Here is an 18,097-nt window from a genome sequence, read left to right on the forward strand (position 1 = left end):
GAGTGATATTTTCTTTCAGAGATCTTTCTGGAATTTATTTTTCTAGTGTCAGTTATATCTCTTACTAATTAGAAGTCTATGAGACAAAAAGTAAAAGCAATCACAAAAAAATGTCTCAGAATGATCAATGAGGCATGTTTTTGTTCTGGAGTCAAATTTTAGGTTTAGATGTAGTGTTTGGGTTATTTCTATCAAAGTAATGAGCTTCATTTGAGTCTTTTTATGAATTTGTTAGTTTTGAAAATGTGCATTTTTTGCTAGTATGTTCAGGAGGATATGATTCAAGGATAAATTTACCTGTTTTCTCTCCTGTATCATCTCATCTCTTCCATAGATCATCCTTATGGCAAGTCAGTGTATTAAGGAACTAATTCATTTCTCAGTTCTTGACTAGTCTGAAGGTTCTTATCTTGAAATGAAACCCTGGAATGAGACTGAGCTTTCCTACTGGCTAAATTATGAAGAAAATTGCCCTTACAAATCACCTCATGGTGGTTCATTAGAGGTAGATTTTCCTTTGGGTTAAAATGATCTTGGAAAAAATTGTAAGCTATGGAATCACTTATTAACTCCAAATATGGTAATTAGATTAATATACGAGGGGCGTTCAATAAGTAATGCCCCTGACCCACTTCCCATAGCAGTAGAGCAACGAAACTTGGCACAGTTATTAGTCTTTTTCTACATAGGAACCACTCAGAGTTACACATTTCTCCCATCGTTTGATGCAACTCTGGAGACCGTTTTTGTAGAAGACCCCAGCTTGGTCCTCCGACCACGACGTGACTTCAGAAATCAAGGCTGCATCATCTGGGAAACGCTTTCCTTTCAAAAACAACTTCATGGCTGGGAAGAGGTGAAAATCAGAGGGTGCAAGGTCAGGAGAGTAGGGAGATGGGGGAGGAGTTCATAGCCGCATGCTTGTGCTTCTGATCTGACGACACGCGAGTTGTAGACCGGAGTGTTGTCCTGCAGGAGGAGGATGCCTTTGCTGATCTTGCCCCGCCTCTTGATTTTGATAGCTTCTCTTAATTTCCTCAAAAGTGAAGCATAATAGGCTCCTGTAATTGTGGTACCCTTTGCCAGGAAATCTGTCATCACTACTCCGTCCTGGTCCCAGAAGACTGTGAGCATGACCTTGCCAGCGGAGGGCTGTCCCCTTGCCTTCTTTGGAGGAGGTGAGTCATGGTGCTTCCACTGCATTGACTGGGCTTTGGTCTCTGGATCATAGTGATGGACACAGGTTTCATCCTGTGTAATCAGTCTTTTGAAAAATTTTGACTCATCTTCTTGGCACATCTCCAAATTCATCCTCGAGCACTCGACGCGTTCTTGCTTCTGGAAAGGTGTGAGCAACCTGGGAATCCATCTGGCAGACACCTTTTGCATATGCAAATGGTCATGAATGATAGTTTCCACAGACCCGGTACTAAACTTGACCTCATGGGCTATTTGGCAAATAGTTATGCGTCGATCTTCCAAAATGGCAGCCTCAACTTGACGGACAGATGCCTCATCAATGGCAGAAGGGGGCAACCAGATCTGGAAGCTGTTTCCACAGAGTTCCAACCATGTTTGAATTTACGATGCCAGCGTTTTACAAGGTCATATGATGGGGCATCATCACCATAAGTTACTTTCATTTCATCAAAAGTCTCCCGTGGTGTGCGTCCTTCCAAATACAAAAACCGGATCACTGCTCGACACTCAACAGGCTCCATTTCACACTTGACTCAGTTCAAACACCTGTATATTAGAAACCACAATTAGTTCAGAGCTGTAATTTGCCACCTAATCTATATAGATATAAATAATTGCACATGTAAATTTTCAGCTAGATCAAACAACTGAAAGTGGGTCAGAGGCATTACTTATTGAACGCCCCTCGTATGTTTATATTTTATAGTGAGTCAGAAATTCATTTAGTTACATAATAAATAGGATGATAACAGATAATCTATCATGTTCCATTTTCTTATATGATTATTTTTTTTGTACCAGAAATTTCATTGAGTTTCATTCACTTGAATGATAAGTTCATATATGTTCTATCAAAACTTTATTAAGATACATGATAACAAGGATGATATCACATAATCCATTGCACTATAATTAGTTACATAAATACTGTTTTGTATCACAAATGTCATTGAATTTTATTCTGCTATATGATAAGTTGATGTTATGTACTCTATCAGTTAGCTAGATGGTTATGAGCTGATGTTGGATAATCCATCAAAATTTAGATTTTCAGAAATGTTTCAATGATACATTGATATCAGATACATTGAGTGTTGTTCAACTATATGATAACAATTTGATATCATAGGAACCATCTATCTGAAAAGAGAAAAAAAAAACAAATGATGCATTAAATAACTGTGATACGAAGACAGTTAAATTAGATGGATAATTGTTACTGTTGTTGTTGTTGTTGATGATGATGATGCTGATGATGATGATGCCGCCGATTATGATTTAAATGAGTAAGCTGATGATTATGACTAAAACCACAAGCAATCAAGATGATAACAACTAACCCTGCACTCCAACAAACTAACAAAATTGATGATGATGATGACAATAATGATAATGTGTGTGTGTGTGTGTGTGTGTGTGTGTGTGTGTGGAGGGGATGACAACAAGGAGAATCCCCAATGATTATCACAATAACAATAGCAAAACTCGTAGGGCACTGATAGTAATAATGATGATCATCTCATTTTCATCAGTTTTATCATTATGAACATGAAGGTGTTGATGGTATCAACAACAACAACAACAACAACAGCAGCAGCAGCAAGATGACAGAAGCTATTTTAAAATAGACTCCTAGACAGCAGATATATAATCGCAGTGTGTAAATGTTGACTGGATATATAGATAGCATGTAGAAAATTATTAGAAAGAGATAGTATGTAGATATTGATTGGACAGATACAATGAGCAGATGTTGACTGGACAGATACAGTGTTTAGATTTTGATAGGGTCACCCACTTCTACCCAGCTTGTACCTTTCAGTGCAACTTGGGCACTTTCAGATCCTACTAGCTATTTTATATCTCTGTCTATGTATGTCTGTCTGTCTCTCTCTCTCATGAGCATACCAGGTGTGAGTAGCCATGCAGATTTCTATGGAGAAACCTGTGCTGCCCCACTCATAATAATCCACTCATCCCTTAATATGAAGCTAACCTTCCCCTCACCCAATCTACCCTAGGGTTCATAGTCCTGCTGCAAACTACATGGTGATCTCAATAGCACAGGTGGTACGAAATAAAAGCACTTAGTGCAAGCTGTAAAGGGATAGGTGTTAGGAAGGATATCCAGTCATAAAAACCACACCAAAGTAGACACTGGAGCTTGATGCAGTCCTTGGACACAGTGGTCCCTGTCAAACAATTCAGCTCATAGCATTATGGAACATGGACGTTAAATGATGATGATGATGAAGACATAGACAAGATGTTATAAATGATGACTGGATAGTTGATGTGTGTACATGTTGACTAGAAAGACATAAATATTGCGTGGATGTGACTGCATGTGTATCGTTGACGATTTTTTCCTCCGCCTTCCCTTCTTTGGATCTTTCCTTTTTCTATGTTTCTGACGAAGAGCTCTGCTTGAAACGTTAAATCTTCCTTCTTTCTTTTTTTTCTTGAGCGTCCAATAACACTATACTTGTTCCACGTCCTCGTGTTTTCTCTTTTTGTTTTCATGTTTGGATTAACTATATATATATATATATATATATATATATGGAGTATTGACTGGATAGATACAATTTTCAAATGTTGGCTGGATACATAGATAAAATATAAAGATGATGATGATGATGACTGGATAGGTCGTGTATAAATTTTGATAGAATATATAGACACAATGTGTTGATATTGATATTCAGTTTTAATGAATTATGACTTGATTGCAATAACTAGAAATAAAAAAAACATTTCAAGTCATTATCCTTGCTTTAGTGTGGTTCTCTTCAATGCAGGTACAGTTTTAGTTAATTAAAAATTATTGTGTTCACCACATTATGTATGTTAGTACTCATATCTACACACCATGAGGCAATGTGGACTGGGCAGATAGACACAGTTATAGAATTAATGGCAGTAGCAGCAGCAGCAGTGGAGACGCAATGGCCCAGTGGTTAGGGCAGTGGACTTGCGGTCGGAGGATTGCAGTTTCGATTCCCAGACCGGGCGTTGTGTGTGTTTATTGAGCGAAAACACCTAAAGCTCCACGAGGCTCCGGCAGGGGATGGTGGTGACCCCTGTTGTACTCTTTTGCTCCAACTTTCTCTCACTCTTTCTTCCTGTTTCTTGTCCCCGACTTCCTACGCAACCACTGAGCCTGGATGTGCATTCATCCATCCATCGATGCTCTCGGTGTCGAGGGTTGACCTGCTTTCTCTTCTGGGAGTCTTACGAATAGCAAAGGACCATGTATTGGACTTCTCCCACTATGGACGAAGACCGCTTCGCTCAACAAACAAACAAACAAACAAGCAGCAGCAGCAGCAAGTAGTAGTAACAACAGAGGTAATAACAGAATAGTAGTAGGAGCAGTAACAGATGCACATCATTAAATACAAACCTCGTATTTACTCTGCTTTACTTTTGACCGACTATTCAATGGCTGATTGATAAGGGACCACTTTTGCATTGTTTTGGAGATAGCAGACAGATCCATACCAAACTAGAAAGGAAAGAAATAATAGAAATAGATATAAAAAAGTTTAATAAATAAATGCATGCATAAAAGCTATGCTGAAAAAGGAAAAGATGAAGTGGACTCTGATATCAGTGGGGAAATCAATTTGTATAGGAGGGCAATAACTCTGAATAAGAACTAATGCAAAATAAAAAGGACATTTTAGGTAGTCAATCTCACTAGAGCTGATGGCATGATATAATGCATCCAGTACATTCTTATTTCTTTATTGCCCACAAGGGGCTAAACATAGAAGGGTCAAACAAGGACAGACAAAGGGATTAACTGATACTTAATTTATCGACCCCGAAAGGATGAAAGGCAAAGTCGACCTCGGTGGCATTTGAACTCAGAACGTAGTGGCAGATGACATACTGCTAAGCATTTCACCTGGCATGCTAACGTTTCTGCCAGCTTGACGCCTTTACATTCTGTAAAGTGGTTAGTGATGGGAAAAGCATCCAATTATAAAATGACCATCCCATGCACAACAAATAATAGCAGTTTTTGGATGTTGTTGTATTTATCACATAGTAAATGAGTGCAACAAGGAGGCAAGACCCTGTCCGAGATCAACATTAATGATGTTGGTGAAGATGATCATAATGTTGATTTGTATGATTCTTTGTATGTAGCTACTTGCAGTTGTTTATGTCTAACCTCTGATCAGCCCTGCTTGAGCAAATCCATGTTCAAAAATATTCTGGACATGACCATCACATCTTTTTTTCAGACAGTTCATATTCAGGGTGATTTCGTTATCAAATGTCTCCCTCCATGTTCAAAACGTTAGGATATATATATATATATATACATATAATTTAAGAGATATTTTGCTGAAATTTGTAGCAGGTCCAGTAGCCACATAAAGTGGTGAGTTTCCTTGTTGGTTCGTATACAGCTAGGTTGAGCTATACAAACCAAATGTATCAAAGTTCAAGCTGTAATCTACCTTATTTCTTTATTGCTCACAAGGGGCTAAACATAGAGGGGACAAACAAGGACAGACAAAGGGATTAAGTCGATTACATCGACCCCAGTGCATAACTGGTACTTAATTTATAGACCCCGAAAGGATGAAAGGCAAAGTCGACCTCGGCAGAATTTGAACTCAAAACATAACGGCAGACGAAATACCTATTTCTTTACTACCCACAAGGGACTAAACACAGAGGGGACAAACAAGGACAAATGGATTAAGTCGATTATATCAACCCCAGTGCGTAACTGGTACTTATTTAATCGACCCCGAAAGGATGAAAGGCAATGTCGACCTCAGTGGAATTTGAACTCAGAACATAACAGCAGACGAAATACCTATTTCTTTACTACCACAAGGGACTAAACACAGACAAACGGATTAAGTCGATTATATCGACCCCAGTGCATAACTGGTACTTATTTAATCGACCCTGAAAGGATGAAAGGCAAAGTCGACCTCAGCGGAATTTGAACTCAGAACGTAACGGCAGACAAAATACCGCTAAGCATTTCGCCCGGCGTCTAACGTTTTTAATAGCTCACCGCCTTTAATCTCTGTAATCTACCTACCCATCTTTGGCAACAAAAGCAAAATTGGTGTAAGTACTTACTGGATTGTATTTCATGCATTCATCACCATCTTCATTTTCAACTTCATTTTCCTCTTCATCATCCTTTATCTCCTTGTCAACTGGTTTCTGTACGACAGAGTGCTTTTGAAATAGACAGTGTCACTGAATATTATATATTTGTACACACAAACACAAACATATATACATACATGCATATTCAGATGCACACATATACTTCACACATGCAAACGTGCAAATATTCCCACAGACACACATGTGCATACAAATGCATACACATACATCATCTTTGTTTTAACATCCACCTTTCTATGTTTGCATGGATCCAATGGAATTCGTTGAGATCTGGCCTTCCTCTCACCAACGCTCAACTATTTTCCAAGCAAGGTAATATTTTACCATGACGTGACATATTTTCATGGAAGACTGGGAATGAACGATACTGCTTGCATGATGATGACACTTATTTACAACTATCATGTAATGTCAAGGTAAAGAAACACACACACACACACTGCTGTTGGTATTTACCTGTGATCCTCTGAACAGCTTTATATCTTCTAAAGAGAAATCAATCCAGACAGGTGAAGGTTGTAGTAAAATTAATTTTAGTTCAACAACATTCGTCAATTCACAGATTAACTACATTAGAATGATCCAGAAGATATACATGAAAGAAAGAGAAAAGGAAAAGAAATAATTTTATCCACAAAAAAAAACAATAAAAAATAAATTTTTAAACTCATGCACAAGGACATACAGTATGTATGAAGGTGTGTAATTAAGTTAATGGATCCTGATATACGACTGGTAATTTTTCTTTTTATTCCTTCTTCTCCTCCTCCTCACCACCATGACGATGACCATGACTACAACCACCATCATCATCATCATTGTCATCATCATTGCCACCGCTGCTGCCGCCACTGCCACCACTGCCACCACCACTGCCATCACCACCGCCACCACCACCACCACCATCATATTCAATTAACATCCACTTTTCCATTCATGCACAAATCAGATGGAATTTGTTGAGGTAGATTTTTCTACATCTGGATGCCCTTCCTGTCACCAACCCCTAATTCTACCAATCCACCATCCAGGACGTACTTTATCAACTGAAAAGGATGAAATGCACAGTTGATCTTGGTGGGGGTTTGAAATTAGAGATCAGGGACTGAATAAATATTGGTTTCAAATTTTGGCACAAGGCCAGAAATTTTGGTGGGAGAAGTAAGTCAATTACATTGACCACAATCCTCAACTGGTACTTACTTTATCAACCCCAAAAGGATGAAAGGCAAAGCTGACCTCAGCGAAATTTGAACTCAGAATGTAAAGACAAATGAAATGCTACTAAGCATTTTGCTTAATGTGCTAATGATTCTGCCAACTCTCTGCCTTATAGAGGCAGAATAATTATTGCAAGGTTTTTCATCCAATGGTCAAGCAATTCAGTGACTCTAATGATAAAATTAAAGAATTTACAGTATTTCATTTGGTTCTGCATTTTCAGTCATCTTTTTGTTCGAGTACATGCATAGGCATATTTTACTGACTCCAGATGAATGAAAGCTAAAGTCTCTGTCAAAGATTGAACGTAGAAAATAGCCGTGCGGGTGGCATGTAAAAAGCACCATTCGAGCGTGATCATTATCAGCATCACCTTACTAGCATGTGAAAAAGCATTTGAGCGAGGTCATTGCCAGTGCTGCTGAACTGGCTCCTGTGCAGGTGGCACGTAAAAAACACCATTTGAGCAAGGCCGTTGCCAGTACCGCCTGACTGGCCCTCGTGCCAGTGGCATGTAAAAGCACCCACTACACTCGCAGAGTGGTTGGCGTTAGGAAGGGCATCCAGCTGTAGAAACTCTGTCAGATCAGATTGGAGCCTGGTGCAGCCATCTGGTTCTCAGTCAAATTGTCCAACCCATGCTAGCATGGAAAGCGGACGTTAAACGATGATGATGATGATGATGACCATAAAACATTCATTTTATCATTTATTCCAACATTTATTTCAACTCGGTGTCTTATCACAATGAAGATACAAACTGAGGTAAGTTCCTTATGTAACACAGTAAGATCTTAGTAACCTGTTTGTAATGCAATAAATATTAATTTCAAATTTTGGTACAAGGCCAGAAATTTGGGGGAGAGGTAAGTCGATAACATCAACCCCAGTGCTCAGCTAGTTCTTATTTTATTGACCCTGAAAGGATGAAAAGCAAGGATGACTTCAGCAGAATTTGAACTCAGAATGTATGAACGGATGAAATGCTGTTAAGCATTTTGCTCAGTGTGCTAATAATTCTGCCAGCATGCTGTCTTAATTCAGCAAGTGTTGTCAACAAATGTTAACACTTTTAAACCACAAGGGTAAAGTGGTGTTAGCTTTTTTAACTACATGTTTGACACAAAGTTTGAACCGAAATGATGTGTTGGAACAGACCTTATATTTTGGAAGAGTTGTTTTGCCAGTAATTAAACATATGCATTGATTGTGATTATTATTCATATATTTATTATTTCATTATAAGAAGGAATCTTTTTTGTCATAGTCCTGTGGCCTGTTCATACATTTATGCTGTATCTCATAAAGAATAAAGAAGAGCATAATAACCATTATTGGTTCATATGTTGAATCATATTGGAAAATATAACTCTTCAAAAATACAATAAAGTTGATATAGTTTATTATAAATGTTTGCAAAGAAATCATGTTTTTCAAAAGCAATAATACTGTAACTGGCAGAGTTATATTTACCAATAACTAAACACTCAAATAAATAATTGTTATTCCTTCCTTCATTATTTAAATATTAGTGTTAGGAGGTTGTGCTACACCCCTACTACTATTCACCTTAATTATTAAATGATGAAGAAATGAGTAAGATTAACAGTCGGTACACATGTTTAATTATTGGAAAATGTGACTTTCTCAAAATATAGCAATAATTCTTTTGTATTAATGGAAAATACCTATATTTACCTGTTTTTTGCCAATCACAAAGTTGCTCTCTGAGCCAATTTCACAGTGTGGGGCTGGCATTAATGGATACTTTCTCAGGCATGTCTTCCATACTTTGGAATCTAAGTTTTTTCCCCAAAAAAGAAAATAACAAGAATGAATTTAAGCATTTATGGATATTTATAATACATAAATAATAATTATGTTATCCCATCTAGGCATAAACCTGAACTGCTGTTCAGGTTTATGCCTAAATGGGGTAACACTGATGTTCTGCTTCTAGTGAAGCAATTATAGAAGTTCTTAACTGAGAGAGCAAACCACTATATTTAACAGTCACCAAGCAGGAGAGGACCATTGACAGGCACCATGCTCTGTAGTCTAGTGCTTAATATTAGATGAATGTTTTGTGATATTTGTGCAAGCCATGTACAGAGGTGCTGCCTGTAAGGTGAGAGTTAACAATGAGTTCAGGAAGAAATTTAGAGTGCAGGTAGGTATTCATCAGTTCTTAGCCTATACCTTTTTATTATAGTTCCTTCTACATATCAATAATCATATTTCAAATTTTAAATTGTAGTCTCTCAAAGATATTAAAATACCTGAAATGGACATCATACCAATAGGACTCCAACAAAGAGACCATCTCTTGCATGTACAGAAAAGTGATTAGAGAAAACAAAACTGATTTGAAACCACAAATCGACAGCAGACTCAAGTAACACTAAAAGCAGCATTGTTTGCTCCCTTGAATTACCTAGTTGTATTCCCCTTCATTCATGCCTACAAAACACACATACTTTTCTTCCCCTTCCCATCACCTACACAGTATTTTTCCCCCCTACCATGGCCACTATCATTTTTGCAAGCCCCACATTAACCAGTTTCTGTAATCCTTTTTTATCTCAGAGCAACAACCTTCTGGAATTCCTTCACACCCATTTTTTTTCCTACAAATATTTCTTTACAGATTTTCAAGCTGAGCATCAGTCACATCAATCTCACACATCTGGGAGGGCTTGTGAACTTTATGGGCACTGTCCATTCTTCCTTGTTAAACCATTAAGACATATTTTGTTGTTAGTAACATTTTGATAGCTTGAGGATAATCAAACAAGTACCTGTAATTTATTAAGTGTAGGATATCCTCTGAACTTTTCTCAGTTCAATCCTCATCCCAAGCTGCAGAAAAGTCCATCACAGGGAGTGGGGGTGCTTAATTTCCCAGTGTAATTAAATACATAAAACATGGATCTGTATATATATATTTATTTATTCATAACAGACACTGTAGTGGCAGTTTAGTAATGATATATAAATAGTTTAAAGTTCTGAGTGCACTGAGGCTGAATGAGATCCACTTAGGTCAAAATAAAGATTGTTTATTTATCAGAACCAAATGTCTTTCTCTTGGTTATAACCACAAAATTATTTTAAAACAAGGTTAAGTGTACATTGTTGTACAGAGTTAGTGAAGGTGTCAGGGACTTAGTACAATGCTAGTGATAGGATACAGAAGGCTGACTTTTGACTGGTAACCTGTCACCTTGTCAGCTTAATCTGATTATTGTTAGGTTACATGAGGCGGGGGTGGGGGCACATCATCGAATGACAAAAACTAATTATCTTACCTTGATTAGCAAGTTGGAACTTGGCTTTGATTGTAAGTAAAGCTGTGTAATAGTTTTGAAAGTGGATTTCATCAATCTAATTACAAACAGAATATATAATTAGCAATAAAGAGTTGTTTTTTTTAATTTTAAAGAGCATAGGTTTTTTTTTGGTTATGTATTTATAAATAACTTGAAGGTATTTTTACCTATCAAAGACAATCGTTATTTTTTATTGATATACAAAATGACTGCTTCATTCCTTTATCCGTTTCTGATTGATTTATAAACCAGTCACTTATAATATCAGCAACTGCTCTATATTATGGGTACAATTATATTATGGGTACAAGCCACAATTGTTTTTGTCATTTTGTTGTATCTCAGGAGGATCATTAAGCCAATAATAAACAAGTACTGGTTTTATTTCACTTCTTTTAGTATTAATTGTCCTTTAGTTAAGTGTTAGTGGAAAAGGTTGAGTCTCTCACAGCTAAGATTTACCCTGTGATTTGGAGAAACTTAGGCCATAGATAAAGAATGCAGAAGTATTAAAGCCACTCACCCTGGTAAAGAAGATTCACCCTGGTGAAGAAGAGTCCTGTGCTGGTGCCATGTAATAGCACTAATGTGGTTGCTGTGTTAAAAGCACCCAGCACACACCGTAGAGTGCTTAGTGTTAGGAAGAGCATCCAGCTGTAGAAATCATGCCAAATCAGACTGGAGCCAGGTGCAGCTCTCTGGCTTGCCAGCATGGACAATGGACATTAAATAATGATGATGGTGGTTTTACCATCACTTCTCTTGTTTAACCTCTCTCCATGAGAAAAAAGAAAGAAAGGCTCAATTTAATTCACTATTATAACCAAAAGTAAACACATTTTCTGGTTCTCTTCATTAAAAAGATATTAAATAATGCTTATTTCATCTTAGAAAAAAAAGGTTAATCATTAAATATTCTGGCACCTCTTCTATGCAACATGGCTTATATCCCATCAATTTACTTCCTCTATTAAATACTTAAAGTATTTAAATACAGAAATATGATGATGTTTGCTTCTTGATTGTGTACTGTTTGATAGAAGGCATAATATCTACATGAATAAAAGTAATGTTAAATAAAAACAAAATCTAACATGATCCAACATGGGAACCTCTACCTTGTTGTTTTTATTCCTGATCCTTGGTATAAGAAGTAATATGGTTGTGGTTAAGAAGCTCATTGTGCAACCATGCGGTTTTAGGTTCAGTCCCACTGTGTGGTACTTTAAGCAAATGTCTTCTATTAGAGCCCTGGGTTGACCAATACAGTGTAAGTGAACTTCATACATGAAAGCAGTGTGGAAGCCTGTTGTGTGTGTATATATGTATATATATGAGTGTGTGTGTGTGTGCGTACATTATATTATATATATATATACTAGCTTAAAAGGTGGCTTTTAAGCTAACTCCTGTGATAGGCTCTTCATTGGGCCTTGGGCCCATTAATGACACTTCATGCATTGAGTACATATTAAATTTTATTAAACTTGACCAATATTTTTCAAGCAATGAACAATTTTCATCAAAACAATGATATAATTTGTCGACTTGGAACTTATTGCAAAGCTGTGTGATAAACAACATTTTTTTGTCTTCCGATTTGGAGGTCAGTACAGTTTTTTTTTTCAATCTAACCTCTTTCTTTCTCTCTATCTCTTTCTGTTGATTGTTTTCAACCATCACATCTCCAGTATCACCACCATCGCCACTGCAACTGCCATACACACACCATTCAAACTTCTGACACCACCACCATCAATACCTTTGACTTTGCTGCCTTCAGATCTACTACCATCACCACTAACTATCATCGTCAAAGTGTGACACACTGACACACAGAAATTCGTTTTGGCATTTATTATTATAGTTATATGCCCCGTGTCATTCCTGCTTTTATTCGTTACTGTTTCCAATTTTATCTTCGTCTCTTGTTTTCCTATTCGTCTCTGTTGTCACATTCTTTCCTTCTACCAAGGAAATCTAATGCCCATAGCTTAGCTTTTCCTTGGGGCTGGTCGTTTTGGAGCAAATCTCAGAATTAAACAGCCGAAATTTGCCATGATGAATCGGTTTCTGACTGAAGAATGAAGGCTCTGAATGACTGTCTGTTTACCGTGTTCGTCAATTCGTGAATTTCACGTTCTTTATATATAAAGTTTTATTCTATATATGTATATATATGTATATATATATGTGTGTATATATATGTGTGTGAATATATATATATATGTATGTGTATATATATGTAGCTTAATAATACTAAAACTCCAGAGATGTATGAGTGAATCTAAAATATCTAAGAAATAGTATATTTTAACTTAATTTTTTTGCATATTTATTTTCATACTTACCTTCGGCAGAGCAGTACAAAAATAATTTGTGATATTAGAACCTCTATTTATTAATGGAAACGATTAAATAAAATTTTTGTTTGTTATTTCTTGACAAAAAAACATGGCTTCCATGACATCAACACACATACAAAATATGCACACATCTAATGAATGTCATAGTGTGTCAATCAACACAAACACACACCCGCTATCTGTGACATATACACACACATAGTCTTCACGCTCTCTAAGAAAAAAAGTCAACTTTTTGGCACACACAATATTTTTATCATTTAGAAATATTTTTAAATGAATGTGATTTCAAAAATGTAAGTTGTTTGTACAGTAAGTATTTATATTTTAGCTTTCTTTAAACAGACAATGTTTTAATGTTTTTTAAAAATTATTTTCAAGTGAATGGTGATCTTTCGAGAGAGAGAGAGAGGGGAGAGAGAGAGGGAGAGAGAGAAAGAGAGAAAGACAGAGAGGAAGAGAGTAAGTATTTGATAATGAATGTTATTGTAATAATTTGTATTTTACCACATAAAAAACAAAAAAAAAACAAAATCTCTGCACTTTCTGTTGAATTTTTTTTTATCTTCTACCGTTTACTTGTTTCAGTCATTAGACTGTGGCCATGCTCGGGTACCACCCTGGAGAATTTTTAGTTGATTGAATCGATCCCAGTACTTATTCTATCAGTCTGTTTTGCCAAGTTATGGAAACATAAATGTACCAACACCAGTTGTCAAGTGTGATGGGGGAACAAACACACACACACAATGGGCTTCTTTGAGTTTCTGTCTACCATATCCACTCACAAGGCTTTGGTCAGCCTGAGGCTATAGTAGAAGACACTTGCCCAAGGTGCCATGCAGTGGGACCGAACCCAAAACCATATGGTTGAGAAGCAAGCTTCTTACACACAGCCACGATGGCAAATAAATATCTTATTTTACCTTACTTCTTGCAAAAACAAAAACAAAAGAAAACAAAACAAAAAAACAGGCATGGCTGTTTAGTAAGAAGTTTACTTTTTAACCACATGATTTCAGATTCAACCCCACTGCATGGAACTTTGAGCCAGCGTCTTCCAGTATAGACTCAAGCCAACCAAAGCTTTGTCAGTAGATTTGGCAAACGGAAACTGAAAGAAGCCCATTATGCGCATGCACACGTGTTTGTATTCTCCTCCCCACCTTTTGACAACAGACGTTGTTTTGTTTACGCCCCTGTAACTTAGCGGTTCGTTATAACTGACCGGTACAACAAGGACTTAAAAAACAAAATAACATAAAGAACTGGAGTTGATATATTCGACCAAAACTCCCCACGACGGTGCCCCAGCACAGCTGCACTCCAGTACTTGAAACAAGTAAAAGATAAATCAAGTTGTGTGGTTAAGATGCGGTACGTCAAGTTACGTCGCCTATCAAAAAAAAAAAAAAATAAATAAATAAAATAATTACAAGAACACCGAAAAAGGAGACCAGTTTTATGGATCCTCTGTTAGTGTTAGTGATAGGTATTTCAGTTGGCTAGCACAGCTGAATACAACTTTGTAACCACGAAGGAGGCCTAAGGTGGTTGCTCGACTTGCTACAAATAACAGCCAAAACGCTTATATATCAATCACACCCTACATTGTGTACATACGCGAAATGTATATGAAAATGTTATGATTAGAATACTTTTAATCGGAGGTCTGCTCAATCATTGCTGACTCTAGACTAAACAACAGTTATGTGTGTGCGTGTGCACGTGCGCGCGTAATTAAATAATAAGTAAAAGCACATTGTTGCTTACCCCAGAGATAACTAGGTAGGGAAAAGTGATTGGAATGATTTTTTGACCGGTTATGAAATTCGCGTCATTACCAACAAGGATGGAAACGGGTGGTTGTTGCGAACACGCCAAAGCCTTCTGCACTGTTGCCGCCATAGCAACGTGTCGACAAACGTTGTTGACTGATAGAACAGTGTTGCGACGGTGGTGTTAGAACTGGACTGGTCAGTATTGGTTTCATATACTGATTAAGGGGTGTCCCGAAAACAAAGGTAGCGAAAAAAATGTTACTGGAAAAGATAACATTTTATTTAATAACTATAAACAGTTAAAGGAATAACGCAAAAAATATCTCAAGTCACTTACTAAACTGATAGCACATGAATTGTACACAGTATATGTATGATGGCCTTACACATACGTGGAAAAATACCTTTATTCAATTTCTCAATACAATTTATTGAGCTGGCAGAATCGTTAACGCGCGCCGGACGAAATGCTTAGCGATATTTCATCTCCCTTCATGTTCTGAGTTCAAATTTCGCCTGAGTGGACTTCGCTTTCATCTTTTCGAAATCGATAAAATAAGTACCAGTTGAGGACTGGAGTCGATGTAATCGACTCTCCCCTTCCCTAAATTTCAGGTTTTGTGTCTAGAGTAGAGTATATATTTAGTGTTTTTAAAGTTGATGATCAACATGAACAATCCAACAAATGTCACGAAGAAACTCTGTCACAGTCTTGTGTTTTTTTTTTCGTCGAACGACACTTTTTTTCTGTGACTTTTTTTCCCAGGATTTCGATGACTACATTGGCTTTAGGTACATGGAAAGTTGTTTCATTTGTAAATGCTAATGCCTATTGAAAAACAATCTCTAAATTATCTATTTAAAAAGATGTCAGTTAATATACTGGATAATATATATTTGTAGTAAATATATTACGGCAAAGAGAAATAATAATTTCTGATTTGGGCTCAAGGCTAGAAATTTTGAGGTGGGGGTGTTAGTCAATTACATCGACCCCAGTTCTTGACATTACGTTATTTTATCTACACCGAAAAGGTGAAAAACAAAGTTGACCTCAGCGAGGTTTGAACCCAGAACGTAAAGAACCGAAACAAATACTACAAGGCATTTTCCAACATTAACGATTCTTTTACAATCCTGTTTACTCTGAAACCAAGGAAATGAGTTCCCTAGAATCACGTGGAAAAGCCTTGTCAGTGCCTCTCCTGACCTGGAATTTGTAATTGCCAACTTCGTCCCGTCAGAAACTGCATATACTGCGACCACATTATCCCACCCCACCTAACCCCATTTAAGCATGAATATCATGCAGTTAGAACCCTCGTCATCACTTCAGATGCTTGCAATCACTGAGAAATTTCTCTTGCAATAGCACATCCTCAACACAAGACAAAACCGAATTCTCAAAGCTCAGTGAGCTCGATAATAGAATATTGATCCCCATATTTGGGACAGTGTTGAGACTATGTCCACAAAACATTGACCACAGTACTTACTTTCAAGTGTGCTATTTATTTCATCGATATCCATTTGCCGAACTGCTAATTACGGAATATAAACAAAGTGTGCTAATTTTTTGCAAGCTTTTTGAAAATAAAGACTGAAACGCACACGCACCCAACACATTCATACATAAATATACAATGAGCTTCCACGCAATTTTTGTCCACCAAATTTGATTTGCAAGGCACTGGTCATTTTAGGTCTATAGTAGAAGGCACTTGCCTATTATGCCAATAAGCGAGACAGAACTGAAGACAGCTTAGCTGTGGTGCAAAGCCTATTTTTTGATATCAACGCTTTTCTTGGAAAGCTGCAAATAAAAGCCACTGCTTTCTTTCCCGAACATATATAGATCTTTCTACTTATTTGTGTGTGAAAACAACTGTTTTAAAATACTGTTTTGGATTAGGTGAAGAATCGTAAACAAAATTTTTGGCAGGGTAGCGAACGATTCTGCAGGTAGGATACCTCGAGCTGATGAACTTTTCGGAAAAGTAGTACACGAGGGAAATGATAATTTTTAAAATGGGATTTAGGGTGAGTTCAGAAAAAAATTTTTATTTAGCAACATTTTTACAGGAAGGAAAGAAACAAAAATAAAAGTATTGAAGATATAATCATCGAGGAAGAACCCAGAATTACTTGAAGAAAAGAAAAAGTGTGTGGCGATATACTAAACAGCAAAAGCTGAGTATGGGGAGTAACAGGTTGTCAACAAAGACCAAATGCGTTCGATCGCGCGCAGACATAATTGCTAAGATGTTGCTGCGGAGAATAGCCTGCAACACTCGCATCAACAGCTACCCCACCTCGCGGGGCTCATGTCTCAGACTAACCGCTGTTATAATTGGAAGTCGCTAAAATTACTGTTTTTGTTTTCCTTAAACAAAAACATGTTCCAATGTATTTATGTTTTGCTGTCGTCATTTCGGTGATCACCCTTAACTCACTGTGCTCGAAAGAAGTTATCTCCCTTAATATTGCATTCCCAATTAGTGTCTTTCTACGAGCAATTAATTATACTTTAAATAATCAATTTATCCATAAAAATATGTCTTTCCCAAGACATTTTTGTTTTTTGTTTATCTATCACTTTTGGCGAAGGTAAAGAATACGCACACCACCCTTTTTCGAAGATTAGGGTTATGCCGAACATGGGTGGTGCGCGTATTCTTTACCTAAACGTTGCCCCTGAACCTTTTAATCAAATAGCGTTTTCAGGGGTAGGGAGTCTAAGAAGCAGCTCAGTGGTGACTCGACCTGCTAGAAATAACAGATCTCTGAAACGACATAAAGTCATAGATAAGGAAAAGACACATCAACAGTGCAGATATTTATATTCCTCAAAAGACGGGATGGTCATGACTGGAATATCTTTCAGTATGGATTTGCTTAATCATGGGCTGACTTGGACTAAACAATAACAATTTTAAGCAAAATAAGTACTATAAGAATATAAATTAAAGAGAAGTGAAATTTCGGAAACTCAGTTTTCAGATTGTACGAAACTAAAATTATATTACATATT

At 37.0% G+C, this 18,097-nt stretch overlaps 1 protein-coding gene across 2 annotated transcripts; it reads right to left on the bottom strand.

The window, feature by feature from the left end:
• Positions 1–1,914: 1,914 nt before the first annotated feature.
• On the bottom strand, positions 1,915–15,360 carry LOC115212139 (nicolin-1-like). Of its 2 annotated transcripts, none has more exons than XM_029780980.2 (7): positions 15,059–15,360; positions 10,899–10,974; positions 9,289–9,389; positions 6,826–6,936; positions 6,316–6,417; positions 4,607–4,708; positions 1,915–2,340 (listed from the first exon to the last, which is right to left on the bottom strand). In XM_029780980.2, exons 1-7 carry the CDS (start codon positions 15,191–15,193, stop codon positions 2,299–2,301), a joined length of 669 nt encoding a protein of 222 aa, XP_029636840.1. In that variant the 5' UTR covers positions 15,194–15,360; the 3' UTR covers positions 1,915–2,298. The 2 variants fall into 2 exon arrangements, with proteins under 2 accessions (XP_029636840.1, XP_036359290.1); XM_036503397.1 differs by lacking the exon at positions 15,059–15,360 and adding an exon at positions 12,038–12,115.
• Positions 15,361–18,097: the final 2,737 nt, after the last annotated feature.

Source organism: Octopus sinensis, linkage group LG5 (genome assembly GCF_006345805.1).
Source record: "Octopus sinensis linkage group LG5, ASM634580v1, whole genome shotgun sequence".
Taxonomy (NCBI): domain Eukaryota; kingdom Metazoa; phylum Mollusca; class Cephalopoda; order Octopoda; family Octopodidae; genus Octopus; species Octopus sinensis.